The 14,291-nt window shown below is 46.8% G+C and overlaps 1 protein-coding gene across 1 annotated transcript in view; it reads left to right on the top strand.

The window, feature by feature from the left end:
- The window catches only part of DRAM1 (DNA damage regulated autophagy modulator 1), a 113,181-nt gene that overhangs the window by 88,405 nt on the left and 10,485 nt on the right, over positions 1–14,291 (top strand). The window contains exon 4 of the mRNA XM_088467869.1: positions 6,549–6,726. Within this exon, the coding sequence (XP_088323995.1) occupies positions 6,549–6,726 (178 nt within the window). The remainder of the gene's footprint in view (positions 1–6,548; positions 6,727–14,291) is intronic.

Genomic DNA, 14,291 nt, shown 5'->3' with positions numbered 1-14,291 from the left:
TTTCAGCACTTGCAGGGGGCGTGCAAATGGTGGAAAGAGCCACCTCTTCCCGTCCAGTGCTGGGAAGGTCAGGCATCGCAACCACCACCACACTTGGACTCTCCTTGGGGATTTGTGATATCATCTTAGAAAGCACAGTTCTTCGCTGTGCTTTTGCCAGCTTAACTCTTTTGATTTTTTTAGTGGGAGGAGGGCTTCCATCGTCATGTGAAGCTGAACCACTAGTCATGAACATACTAGGGATCGACCTTAGCCGTTCCTTGCCACTCCGTGTCGTAAATGGCATATTGGCAAGTTTACGTTTCTCTTCAGCTGATTTAAATGTCTTTTTCAAGGTAATTTTCCTGAACTTTGCATTTGGGATTGTATGTGCCCTCTACTATGACATTGGGCATCGGCCTTGGCAGACGACGTTGATGGCATGTTATCGTCTATGTCATGACTAGTGGCAGCAGCTTCAGCACTAGGAGGAAGTGGTTCTTGATCTTTCTCTATTTTATTTTTATCGGAGAAAGTTTGGTCCTCCATTTATGTTATATCAATTTGATATATACGTGCGGCTAAACACAAAAAATAATTTTTTTTTTGGTTTGGACTGGAGTGTACTTTCGGGGGTTACAGCACCCTTAACGGTCAAGCCAGCCGGCCCTTTACTTATGACACAGGCGCACGCTTGGCACTACTTTGTTGATGCACGTGCGGCTACTGCGCACACAATTCACAAACAGAAAATAATTTTTTTTTTGGTTTGGGCTGGAGTGTACTTTGAGGGTTACAGCACCCTTTAATGGTCAAGCCAGCCGGCCCTTTACTTATGACACAGGCGCACGCTTGGCACTACTTTGTTGATGCACGTGCGGGCTACTGCGCACACAATTCACAAACACAGAAAATAATTTTTTTTTTGGTTTGGACTGGAGTGTACTTTCGGGGGTTACAGCACCCTTAACGGTCAAGCCAGCCGGACCTTTACTTTTGACACAGGCGCACGCTTGGCACTACTTTGTTGATGCACGTGCGGCTACTGCGCACACAATTCACAAACACAGAAAATTATTTTTTTTTTGGTTTGGACTGGAGTGTACTTTCGGGGGTTACAGCACCCTTAACGGTCAAGCCAGCCGGCCCTTTACTTATGACACAGGCGCACGCTTGGCACTACTTTGTTGATGCACGTGCGGCTACTGCGCACACAATTCACAAACAGAGAAAATAATTTTTTTTTTGGTTTGGACTGGAGTGTACTTTCGGGGGTTACAGCACCCTTAACGGTCAAGCCAGCCGGCCCTTTACTTATGACACAGGCGCACGCTTGGCACTACTTTGTTGATGCACGTGCGGCTACTGCGCACACAATTCACAAACACAGAAAATAATTTTTTTTTTGGTTTGGACTGGAGTGTACTTTCGGGGGTTACAGCACCCTTAACGGTCAAGCCAGCCGGCCCTTTACTTATGACACAGGCGCACGCTTGGCACTACTTTGTTGATGCACGTGCGGCTACTGCGCACACAATTCACAAACACAGAAAATAATTTTTTTTTTGGTTTGGACTGGAGTGTACTTTGGGGGTTACAGCACCCTTTAACGGTCAAGCCAGCCGGCCCTTTACTTATGACACAGGCGCACGCTTGGCACTACTTTGTTGATGCACGTGCGGCTACTGCGCACACAATTCACAAACAGAGAAAATAATTTTTTTTTTGGTTTGGACTGGAGTGTACTTTCGGGGGTTACAGCACCCTTAACGGTCAAGCCAGCCGGCCCTTTACTTATGACACAGGCGCACGCTTGGCACTACTTTGTTGATGCATGTGCGGCTACTGCGCACACAATTCACAAACACAGAAAATAATTTTTTTTTTGGTTTGGACTGGAGTGTACTTTCGGGGGTTACAGCACCCTTAACGGTCAAGCCAGCCGGCCCTTTACTTATGACACAGGCGCACGCTTGGCACTACTTTGTTGATGCACGTGCGGCTACTGCGCACACAATTCACAAACACAGAAAATAATTTTTTTTTTGGTTTGGACTGGAGTGTACTTTCGGGCGTTACAGCACCCTTAACGGTCAAGCCAGCCGGCCCTTTACTTATGACACAGGCGCATGCTTGGCACTACTTTGTTGATGCACGTGCGGCTACTGCGCACACAATTCACAAACACAGAAAATAATTTTTTTTTTGGTTTGGACTGGAGTGTACTTTCGGGGGTTACAGCACCCTTAACGGTCAAGCCAGCCGGCCCTTTACTTATGACACAGGCGCACGCTTGGCACTACTTTGTTGATGCACGTGCGGGCTACTGCGCACACAATTCACAAACACAGAAAATAATTTTTTTTTTGGTTTGGACTGGAGTGTACTTTCGGGGGTTACAGCACCCTTTAACGGTCAAGCCAGCCGGCCCTTTACTTATGACACAGGCGCACGCTTGGCACTACTTTGTTGATGCACGTGCGGCTACTGCGCACACAATTCACAAACACAGAAAATAATTTTTTTTTTGGTTTGGACTTGAGTGTACTTTCGGGGGTTACAGCACCCTTAACGGTCAAGCCAGCCGGCCCTTACTTATGACACAGGCGCACGCTTGGCACTACTTTGTTGATGCACGTGCGGCAACTGCGCACACAATTCACAAACACAGAAAATATATAATTTTTTTAGCACTTGGGGGGGAGCACCCCTGATGGACAGAGCACCCCCTGGACAACACTACAGCACTCCTTTAGGACTGGGACACTGCACAGGACTTTGGAGTGGACACAGCCCCTATGGAGAACTGACTGCACAACACAGTCCAGCCAGCCCCTATGGACTTTGAAGTAGTGGACACAGCCCCTATTAACAACAGCAGCACAGCACAACACAGCCAGCCCCTATGGACTTTGAAGTAGTGGACAACAGCAGCACTACACTACACTACACTACACAGCCCTAACTCCCACCCTCCCTCTTCACTGTCCACAGCCGAGTGAGAAAATGGCGCCGACGCGGGTACCTTATATAGGATCCAAAACCCGTGAGACTCGGAAGGCGGGATGATGACGTTTTGCCTCGATTTCAGATCCGAGTCAGGCGGGAAAAGTCGAGCCTGACTCGGATCGGACTCGGATCGGGGGGGCTCGGGGGGGTTCGGATTTCAGAAATCCGAACCCGCTCACCCCTAATTCTATGTCATGTGTTTCATCTACTTTTAGGCTTGTGTACATCAGTTTACAGTGTTCCAATGTAACTCTTCTAGTAAACACACATTTTAAAAAAAACATCTCTTTACTTTCCAAAAATTTTTACAGCATGTACAGCAAACCAAGAAAATATAAAAAGTGAAGGTATTTTTTCCTTTTCCAAGCTTCAAATGAGTTATGTGGCTTCTAAGGTGTGATATGAGAGTATAAAAACAATCACTGAAGGCTCATACACACTTAACGATATGACTCATGGAGCATATCGTTAAATGTTTACCTTGAACTGCAGGGCTCAATGTCGTTCCCGACATTAAGCATACACACTGAACAATATCGTTAACGATATCATTCAGTGCCGGCACCCTCCCTCATCTCCGTACTTGCACAACTTCACGAAATCGTCAGGTTTCCCTGCAAGTACGGGTGATGAAAGACATCGTTGACGATCCGCGGGAGCATGCATCGTTAACGATATCATGCATACACACTGGATGATATTGAATGCGATGAACGATACCGATATCGTTATCGTCCAATTTATCGTCCAGTGTGTATGCGGCTTGAGACTACCTGCTTCCTGATCTATTTAGCTAATTCACAATGTTAGGAAGTAATTAAACTTCACCATTTATAATATTTACAGTATAATTGCAACCTGGTGTTATTTTATCCAGTTTTGGGTTGATTCTGAGTTGAACGCAAGAAGAACTTAAGTGTGGAGGGTTGTGGCAGACAGATTTACTACCTTCTGCCAAAGCTAGTATCTGTCTTTCTTCATGAGTATGGTGATAGTGCCCACTGTTTTTCCATCTGCAGCAGCAATCGTCATCACTAGTATCAACATTTACACCTACCCCATGCTGGTTGCAACGGAATCCGACGCCGGAAGACCAGCAGTAGTGAAGATCCCAACGGGATTTAGGTAAGTGTAACTAAACCTACCCCCCCAACCCTCCCTTAGGGGTGCCTAACCCTAACCTCCACCATTAGTGCATAACCCTAACCCCCCGTAAGTGCCTAAACCGAACCCCCCCCGTCACCTCAGCCTAAACCTACGTCTCCCGGGGGGGTGCCTAACCCTAACCCCCCTTTCCCCTAGCCTAACCCTCCCGGCAGAGTGCCTAAAACTAAATCTCCCCCGAGAGCCCCAAACCTATCCCTCCTCTGTCCGCGCCCGCCGCCCGGCTTACCTTCATTCGTTATGCCCGGCGTCGGGCTTCCGGCGTAGGTATAATGACAGGCGTCGGGATTTTGACGCCTGTCATTAGTACTCTGCCGGGATTTGACAGTCGGGAATCCGGCGGTCGGCATTGTGACAGTCGGCTTCCTGACTGCATCCCGTGCAAACATTTGTCTGAAACAGGCGTCCTATCTCCGTACGCAGGTGTCACATTAGCATGGAAGTCTGGCTGTACGCTAATGGCACCATCATGACACTGTCACAAGGTAGCTACCGAAATACACCAATCTCATGGACCTAGAGATCTGGCCACACACAGAGGGAGACGGCCGCTCCCATATCCTCTGCCAAGATGTGTATACATGGTGAGGCCCATGCACAGTCTGCAACTGCATTTTTGTGGCACATTCACACAGTCTGTTGATATTATAACCACGAGAAGCGTCCCCAGCTTTAGCTGCGTCCAATTTAGAATCAGGCTCTTTATGTTTGGTGCATATGTATTTATGTGATATACACAACAAGAAATAACAATTTTTGACCCCAGATCTTAGCAATATAGATTCACTTTGGCAGCTGGGACTGATGTGACTGATTTAAATAATCTATTTAAAGCACTTTATATTATAATTGTAGGCAATATGAATAGCTGTTTATAAATACATGCACTTATCGAAAAGTTTATAACCAGTGGTTTGTTTAATGATTGGCCATGCTATTCTGGACTGTTCCAATGTATACTGCCTTTTTCATTTGAATCCTCTAGCGTGCATAGTTTTATAATATATTTATGATAGTATGGGACTGGGTAGAGGATAACCTTACAAGTTGGGCTGTGTCACACTGGTGAGTATGGACAATGCAAGCATAGATGATACTACCCTCTTTGTACAGTCCCGTCTAGTACTTTTAGAATGTAAATATGTCTAGAGGAGTCAGCTGAATTTGGTATGAGGCCTCTGATTGGTTTACAGGTAATGCAACTAAATAACAGTCAGTTTTTTATAATGTATGATTTGTAATAAGGGCAATTTAATTCCGAGCGATGGGCAGATGCGATGTGCTGCTATGCTCACCACTGATGGTAGCCCAACATTGCAGATTCTCCTGCACGCCTCTTTGAGGTGCGAGGAAAAATCTGCAATGTTGGCGGTCGTGAGGTGCCAGCAAAATGGTCAGAATGCCAGCACTTTTCGGCTATAGCACATAATTGAATGGCCACTTTATTGTCTGTGCAGTAATACATTAAAAAGTGAGTACCATCATATTGGGCAGGCTTGACAAGGCAGCAACAGTTTACAAACACAGCTAAAAAAATAATTTTAATCAGATATCTAAGTAATTACTTATGAATTGACAGGGCACACTTCTGATTTTGATGACTTCTCTACTCCTCAATCTTCTTAACACTAATCATTCCAAGTTACATCTCCATTAAATACTATTTAAAAGCACTAAGAGCTATTTCCAAACATATAACACCTTACTGCACAAACAACTTTAATCCATATCAAATTAAACATTCTCATGACCATAATCCATCATACTACTACCCTTCCCCTGTAGATAGCTCTATTATGGGAAGTAATCAGCATCCGGCGTGCGGGATGCTGACGTTCGAAATACCTACACCGGAATTCCGACAGAATCCCGGCACCACAATCTCGACCGCCGGCATCCCGAAGGTAAGTTTTAGGTGTTAGGGGGAAGATTAGGCTTAGGCATCGGGCAGGGGCAGGCTAGGGTTAGGCGCTAAGCAGGGAGGGTTAGGGTTAGGCACCGGCGAGGGGGAGATTAGGGTTAGGCACCGGCAACGGGAAAGTTAGTCTTAGGCACTACGGAGGGAGGTTAGGGTTAGGCACCGGGGAGGGAGGGTTAGGGTTAGGGGATAGTCTTACCTTACTTACCTAGGGGTGTCGGGATTCTGACTGTCGGCATGCCTCTGTCTGTATTCTGACCAGCGACATCCCGACCGCCGGGATCCTGTACCCAACCCATAATAGCTACGCCACATTACATGTGAAGTGAGGCAGCTCTTGAATCTGGCAGAAAGTTTCATATTATATTGCACTGAGTTGGTAAATTTAGTAGTTAGTTGTAATGTTTGTATATATTGTCTTCAGATTACAGTGACAATATAGAGAACATCTGAATTAACATGCATGTTTACTTTTCAGGAGACCTCTGTTACACAAGTCCATGATGTGGGAGCCCTCATCACATTAATCTGTGGTGTTATGTATATTTTCCTCCAATCTATTATCTCCTACAAATCCTGCCCACAGTGGAACAAGAAGGGAACCTGCCATGTACGAATGACCATTTCTGTGGTATCGATAATTGCTTTATTTCCCAGTATCCTTTTCATGTGACATAATCTTTCTTAATTTGAAATTATATAATAATATTTTGGAATATACTTATTTTGTAATTACTGTATGATTTACATAATGTATTAAAAAAAGCGATTTGTGTGCTTACCTGCAGCAAGACTGTTAGGCAAAATAAATGACTATTCTGATTCATTGTAAATACAAACAAAAATGATTTCTAGCAGAACAGATTTGATAGATCATTTATTATAGTAGAATTTATCACAGACCTGACACTATAGTAGAATCTTGGAGGTGGACATACTTCTATTGAAGAGTCTTAATGATCTACTTAATAATATAGTAAAATATTGTGGCAGATGTAAGATTATAGTATATTTGTGATGACTGGCCTCATACTATATAAGACTTGACAAAAGAGCTTTACACTAATAATTTGGATAAAAACAACCACAAAAACATGACTGGACCACTCTTACTATGGAGACATGAGCCCCATATGACTAGTATGTAACGCGGATGTAAACCTGGTGATCATCTTATCTACGTCATGGTAATATGGGCCTGATTCAAACCCGCTCGCTAGATGCGGCCGCTTGCTCCCGGTGTATGGAAATTCAGCTAAGTGACGTCAAGGCAGCCGCTCGCATGGCAAGGAATAAGCACACCCACTATGTCTTGGCGAGCGATCACTTTGTGTTCACAGAGGCCCACCAGCCTGTCTTTAGCCGCCCACTAGCGTACGTCATCTCCAGGAAGTATATACAACCATCAGTACATCGGGTTCCATCAGATCTGACTGCAGCGCTTGCGGTTGACTGTACCCTACCGCAAGCACTGCGATCACTTCAGTGTATTATTCAACCAGGTGACGTGTACTATGATGCTGCCTGTAAATTATGCATGAAATGGCGTGAAAACACTCTGGCACGCCTGCGTCCGCAACTCCACTCCCTCAAATGGCCTCTCCTGTCACTCAAACCACTGGGCTGTCTTTGCAGGGTGAGCGAGCACATTCCGATCGCTCGTACTAGTATGCGCATGTGCACCGCGAACTACATGCATGCGCACATTAGCGAACATCGTCTGCAACGAGTGGCCGCTTGATCATCAGGTCCTATGTCCATAACAGGGAGATATCACCTGTCATTATAACTTTGCTTTAGTAGCAAAATTGATTTGTGAAACTGCAATTTTTCATAAATATCACCAGCTATGTAACATCCCACTCACAATCTGGAAAGGCACAGCCATTTACTAGTGAGGCGTGATAGTCCCAACATGCCTTTCAGCTCCAGGTACGCAAGACTTTTCTTACAGTCAGATCTTGATGATAGACACAATGTAGTAGTATCTTTATAGTAGATCTCAAACTATAGTAACACTAAATTCCCTTTGTCAGTTAAACAAAATACTTTTTTTCCACTTGCTACATAGCATAAGATTATACTCCCTTTTTATATCTGTTGCTTCCATACTTAAACATTGGGACCACCATTGTGATGTGATAATACCCTTATCCTTAACAATATATTGTATAAACCCAGATTATAGGCATGATTCTGAGGTGGGAGTAAAGCAACAAAGAGTAGGGATGGCCATTGATGGCTAGAGACCATCGATGAACCCATGATGATGATCGATGCTGGAATCCCATATGGTTTCTCGCCATCAATAGTACATACTTACAGACTTTTGTATATTGCTTTCTGGGAGTAGCCTGGATCGGGGGGCAGAGCCGGTGACGTAATTAGGCCCTACCCCTTTCTCATAAACGTTAACGATTCGCGGGCCTGCGATGAGGGTGGGACTAATTGTAGCAAATCGCCTCCTCCTCATGGACACGCGAATTCCCCATTAAAATCTCCACATCCTGCCCACTTCACTAGGAAGTGGGCAGGATGCGGGAGATCTGCCTACACTTCCGGGGGGGCTACCCGAAAAATCTGAAGCATCCCGTGACTTCCGGGAGTGTAGGCAAGTATGCAGTAGTAGCCGTGGGCCCGATGGTTTTCATTTCTCACTTTAGACAGAGAGCTGCACTGCAGAACAGAGCTACTAGGCCATACACGCACGCAGGGGGGTTTCCGAGTACCTAGAAACCCCCCCTGCCGCCGCTTGATCGCCGCGCAGCTGATTTTTTTTTTTCTAAAGAGAAGGAGCAGCTGGAGTTCAGCTAACATACAACTGGCTGGGTCTGTGCTGCTGGCTGAATGTAGGGCGCAGCCCCTCCCTGGCAGTTCCGATGGGGCATTGTGAGAGGCGGCTGAGAGGCTCTCTATTCCCGGCGCTCTATCTTGGAGCCGCAGGTGAGGGGGTGCGGGGGATGGGTGTTCTTTAATAAATTATGCTGTCATTGTTTGCCTATATGTGTGTGTGTGTAGTCTTTGTGAGTGTCTGTCAGTGTGTGTGTGTTGTCTGTGTCGCTGCTGCCATCAGGGGGGTACAACCGGAACTTATGTACCGGGCCCGGGCTCAGAGGGGCCCCCGCAGAGTGCAGATGAACCTGCCTGTGAACTGCTACAGACAGATGTCTGCCTGTAATTACAGAGCAGTTTTCTGTTAGGATCAGCGGCGCCCTGTTACTGTGACTAGCGGCATGCGGGCAGCTGCTGGCACCCTTCTCATAGAGGGCAGAGCAAAGGCTTCAGCACTGCTCCATTAGCAAGCTGCGACATTGCATCTGTGCTACGCTACCGGTTCTTCTTTCTCCCCTGAGTTAAGTCCCCTCTCCCCGCCCCCTATCTAAGTCCCGCCCCCTTCTCTCTCTCCTGCTCTCCCAGGCCTGTCTGTCTTCCTGCTTCTTCCAGAGTCTACCCCCCTCTATGAGGCCCCGCCCCCTCCTGCTATGATGGGCCTGTCCATGTCCCATGCAGGCAGCAGCCGGTGTGAGGGACACATAATGCTGCAATCAGAGGTAAGGGTGATGTACAGTACTTATTCATGTTAAGTGGGTGAAGTGGGGGTATATACTTATATAACCTGGAGGGAGAGGTGGGTTGTAAGGTATGGTAGCGATAACAACCGAGTAAATCCGAACCCACACATCTCTACTAATGACATACAGGCACCATTTGTTGTAGCCTATCTCATAATGATTATTGTAGAGCTTCTTACATGCATTAATCTTGCGCAAAGGCATTATATGAATATAATAAACTAATAGGCATGCTTCTAGCTCTTAATAAACTAAGCTGTATTGACTGAAAACTAGCTGATTCCAGCAATATTAAAACCAATAACAGGTGCCGTTTTCTTTGACTTCATCAGAGCGGAGTAGAACAGCGGGGCAGTGCCCGAAAAATGGCACTGTCCTGCTGAAATCGGGAATGGTTGGGAGGGGTGCGCCCTCTATGGGGTGGCGCCCCTGTTCGACCGCACTGATCAAACGTACCTCAAGCCGGCTTTGTGTACAAGGGAAAAAAACCTTTTAAGGTCTCTATCCAATTCCCATTTTTTGTCTTTAAAGTCGGAAGCAGACTAGGAGCTAATGAACTTTTTAGAGCATTGGCCCTCTTAAAAATAACCTGTGGTTTTTCTGGCAAGATCTTACCTAACACAGGGTCTAATGCCAATATGTCCCAATGTTTATATAATATATCTTTAATCTGTCTTTCTTTATTAATATACTGTGTACTGTCACGTTCGGGCTATGGTGGTCCTCTGTAGAGGGATTGGAAGACGTGGATCCAGGTTTAGAAAGGACTTGGAGGCGAGGAGTACCAGATGTTGTCTAGACCTGACCGGAGTGTAACTTACAGGGAGGTGTTCACCAGTGACTCCTCCTAGCAGGATTTGGGTTTAAGCTGCACCCATTAAGAGTCCCTTTGGTGAGGTATCTGGCACACTTGGTAAACGAAAGAACACTATCACATGGAAAGCACAGGAGAATGATACTGGAAGTTTTGCACTTGTGTGACATACTGGGTACACACCCTGTTGATTCAGATGCATGGGTGGCACAGGAGAATGGCACTAAGAGATTGTACTTGGATGATGTATTAAGTACACATACTGTAGCTTCAGATGCAGACCTGGCACAGGAGGATAACACTAGGAGATTGTACTCGGATGATGTATTAAGTACACACACTGTAGCTTCAGATGCAGACCTGGCACAGGAGGATAACACTAGGAGATTGTACTCGGATGATGTACTGAGGGCCTGATTCAGAGCCGGACGCTATGAGCGTTCGCTCGCTTGCTAAAAGGGGCCGGCTATTTAAATCATGTGCTCGCAATCCGTCGTGTAAAGCCGCCCTCTAAGTAATAGTGAGCATCCGCATTATGCGCTCGCACCTGTATAAAGATGCCCCTTTGCTTCTCGCAACACACGTCATCTCCGGCAGTTGAAGGATTAATCGGGACCATCGAGAGCCATCAAAGCTGCTCGCAGTGCTTGTGGTTGCATTTTCCTACCACAACATTGCGAGCAGTTCTGGCTGAGATACAACCTAGTCACGTGTGTAATGACTCTACTTTGCTAATTATGCACACCCATTAAACGCCCTTCTGACGGTTGGGCACGCCTGCGTACGCACAACCACACCCCCGTTTTTAAGCACCTTCCCCTGTTACCACCCACAAACAGCACTACCTGTCACTCAAAATAGTAGCCCGACTGCGGGCTATGGGCGAGCAATTTCCGAACGCATTGACTGGTTTGCGCACGCGCATTGCGACATTGTATCAGTGATGTAACCACAAGATTAACCTGAGTTAACCTTGCGGCTACGATGTAGCGGTTCCCACCATAGACTTCAATGGGGATTTATCACCATTGAAGTCTATGGGACACACAGGCTGGCCGCATTCAGCTAATCAGGGAGCTGCTCCGACGGAGATGCTCCCTGATTGGCTGGCGGCCTCTTCGAGGATGGGGCACACGCGTGTACACACATACCTTTGCTGTGTCTGGCATGGATTGGGTTTTTTTGCAATGTTTTTTTTCTTAAACCCCTGGAATGCCTACTTGGACAAGTGGACGCGATCTACGCATAGGAAAGGTGAGTATGGATTTTTTTTTTCAGGTACCCCTATGGATTACTTCGGATACTAGGTGAGTATGTGTGAGTGCGAGTGCGCATGTATGTTTTATTCAAATTTTACTTTCACTGTGTATGTTTGTTTATTTCCGTAATGCCCCGCATGCTGGTATTTGTGGTTCTCCAAATACCAGCATGCGGGGGAGGCTTGCTGGTACTTGTGGTTCTACAACTAAAGACAATATGTAAACCTTCATTTTACACTTTACACTAACACTATCAACCCGGCACCCACGGCCATAGGGTGCTGGGGATAGCCCCGGGCTATCAGTCTAGGCCTGAGGTGCCCTGGAGAGGGGTACTCCTTTATTGGGGGGTACCCAACTCCCCAGGGATCCCCGGCCTGGACTGACTAGCGATCAGGGATAATGCTTTGGCCGGGGAAACCGGTGAAATGTTTTCCCTGGCTGTGGCATTATCCCCCCCGCTAGAAAGAGTTCCGAGCAGGAAGCTCCCCACTGACATCACTGCTGATGTCAGTGCGGCCGCCCACAAAACGGCAAGCGTTCCGTCAGGAACGTCTCCGTTTGTGTAGCCACCCCCCGCCCCGCCTACAAAAAGGGCCGAGCTGTCACTCACCATCGACAGCACGCCCCCTTTGTAGCGAGACCCGGAGCGACGGCTTGCCCGTCGCTATCCAGGTCTCGCGCATGCGCACGACGGAGCTGCCTCCGTCGTGCGCATGCACACTGGGCCAACATCGACCCGCTAGCGAGCACTCAGCGCTCGCGAGCAGGTCTGAATCAGGCCCTCTGTTCCTGTGTCTGATAATCAGATCGGACAGTCGGCAGCCATTTTATTTTAAGTGCTTCTGGTGGTGGGATTCAGCTCCTCATAACAACAAATCCTGACGCTGGCTGCAGTATATAGCTGTTTCTGGAGAACATAGGTGATGTGCTAGCCACCACCATTTAGTCTGTACCTGCTTGCAGTTACTGCCGATACTTGCGGCTTGATTGCCTTACAGATGGCCAGGTCAATGCAGCTGATTCTTCAAGCTATTGCTGCTTCCACACAGAGCCTTAATAAACTTGGAAAAGTGATGACTGTGGGCCTGATTCACACCCGCTCGCAAGCGCTATGCGCTCACGAGCGGGTCGATGTTAGGCCACTGCGCATGCGCACACCGGAGCCGGCTCCGACGCGCATGCGAGAGACCCGCTAGCGACGGGTGCTCCGTCGCTCCGGGTCTCGCACCAAAAGGGGGCGGCTGTCGATCAAAATCGACAGCTCGCACCGTTTTGGAGGCGTGGCGTGGAAGTGGCTTCACAAACAGAGGCGTTCCCATGCGAACGCCTGCCGTTTGTGGGTGGCCCCACTGACATCACCAGTGATGTCAGTGAGAGAGCTTCCAGCTCTATTAGAGCCAGAAGTTCTCTGGGGCTTGAGGCCACGAGACCCTACCACAAGGGTCTCGTCGCAAGCCCGATGGTCGCGATGGTCAAGACCATCGCGACCATCATCCTGGCCGCTCGCAATAGCTGTGGGTGAGCTAGTCACCCACAGCTATGTGAGCTGCCAGGAGGCCGCTCCAAAAAAAAAAAACGCCCGGATTCAGAGCGAGCGCTCTTTCAGAGCGTCCGGCTCTGAATCAGGGCCTGTGTTCCCTACTGATGAGGTTACCTTCTGCATGTCCTATAAGAAAGAATAAGTCTGGAGCTTATCCTCACCTAGGGAAGTGTCTATTCCCATGCTGGATACCCTTTCAAACCCTAGGCAATCGGGGTCTACTGTGCTTTTTCCAAAGAGTGCTACATTTCTAGTGGAGGGATCGAGGCACCGGGCTTTGCCATTCAAGTTTTTTATATATTTTTCTGTGTGCCTATGGAAGGATTCCAAGTACTTTTCTGTATGTCTTTGGGCGAATGGGGATGGAACTATTATTTTATTTTCACTGCCTCCTGAGGCCTGGCCGGATTAATGATTAATTATTTGATACCCCTCATTATGCTTTCATGTTCCAATATTTTTCTGTCTCGTTGGTAATAATATCATAGTATATATATTAGTATGTTGCCAAGCTTTAAGTATGTGAAGAATGTTTTATCTCTATAGTATGTCTGTGGAAAATGTTTTATCCTTATTATGCGCGAGAGCTGGGTTTAGCATAGTCTCGCCTAGCTAAGGTCAACAATATATTGCCCTTGTCATTATGTGTTTTACTATCCTTTGTCTGTGTGGGTGGGGGGAGGGGGTTATATACGTTAGGATATTGTAGGTTGGTAAGGGGAAATTGGGATCCAAGTATGCCTGGGTTGGGGTTAGGCCATACAGGGTGGGGGGTTAGAGGATGGGTTGTTTTGGTGGGTTTTGATTTGTTTTGATTTATGGCAGTTTATTAGTATTTGTTAATTTTATTTAGTAATATTTTGCAATTATGTATCAGGCTTAAGATGTAAGGTACTTTTGTACTTTTATTTGCCGCTAGCACTGGCTATTTATAGTTTATACTTGGTAAATCAGCCCATATGGCGCCTATGGGCTCTTACTGTTTATTGATATACTATGTGGTGCTTTTTATATCCTGCTATATTGGTTATAG

Source organism: Taudactylus pleione, unplaced genomic scaffold (assembly GCF_031769625.1).
Source record: "Taudactylus pleione unplaced genomic scaffold, aTauple2 ptg000077l, whole genome shotgun sequence".
Classification (NCBI taxonomy): Eukaryota; Metazoa; Chordata; class Amphibia; order Anura; family Myobatrachidae; genus Taudactylus; species Taudactylus pleione.
This window is presented reverse-complemented; position numbering and strand designations above follow the sequence as displayed.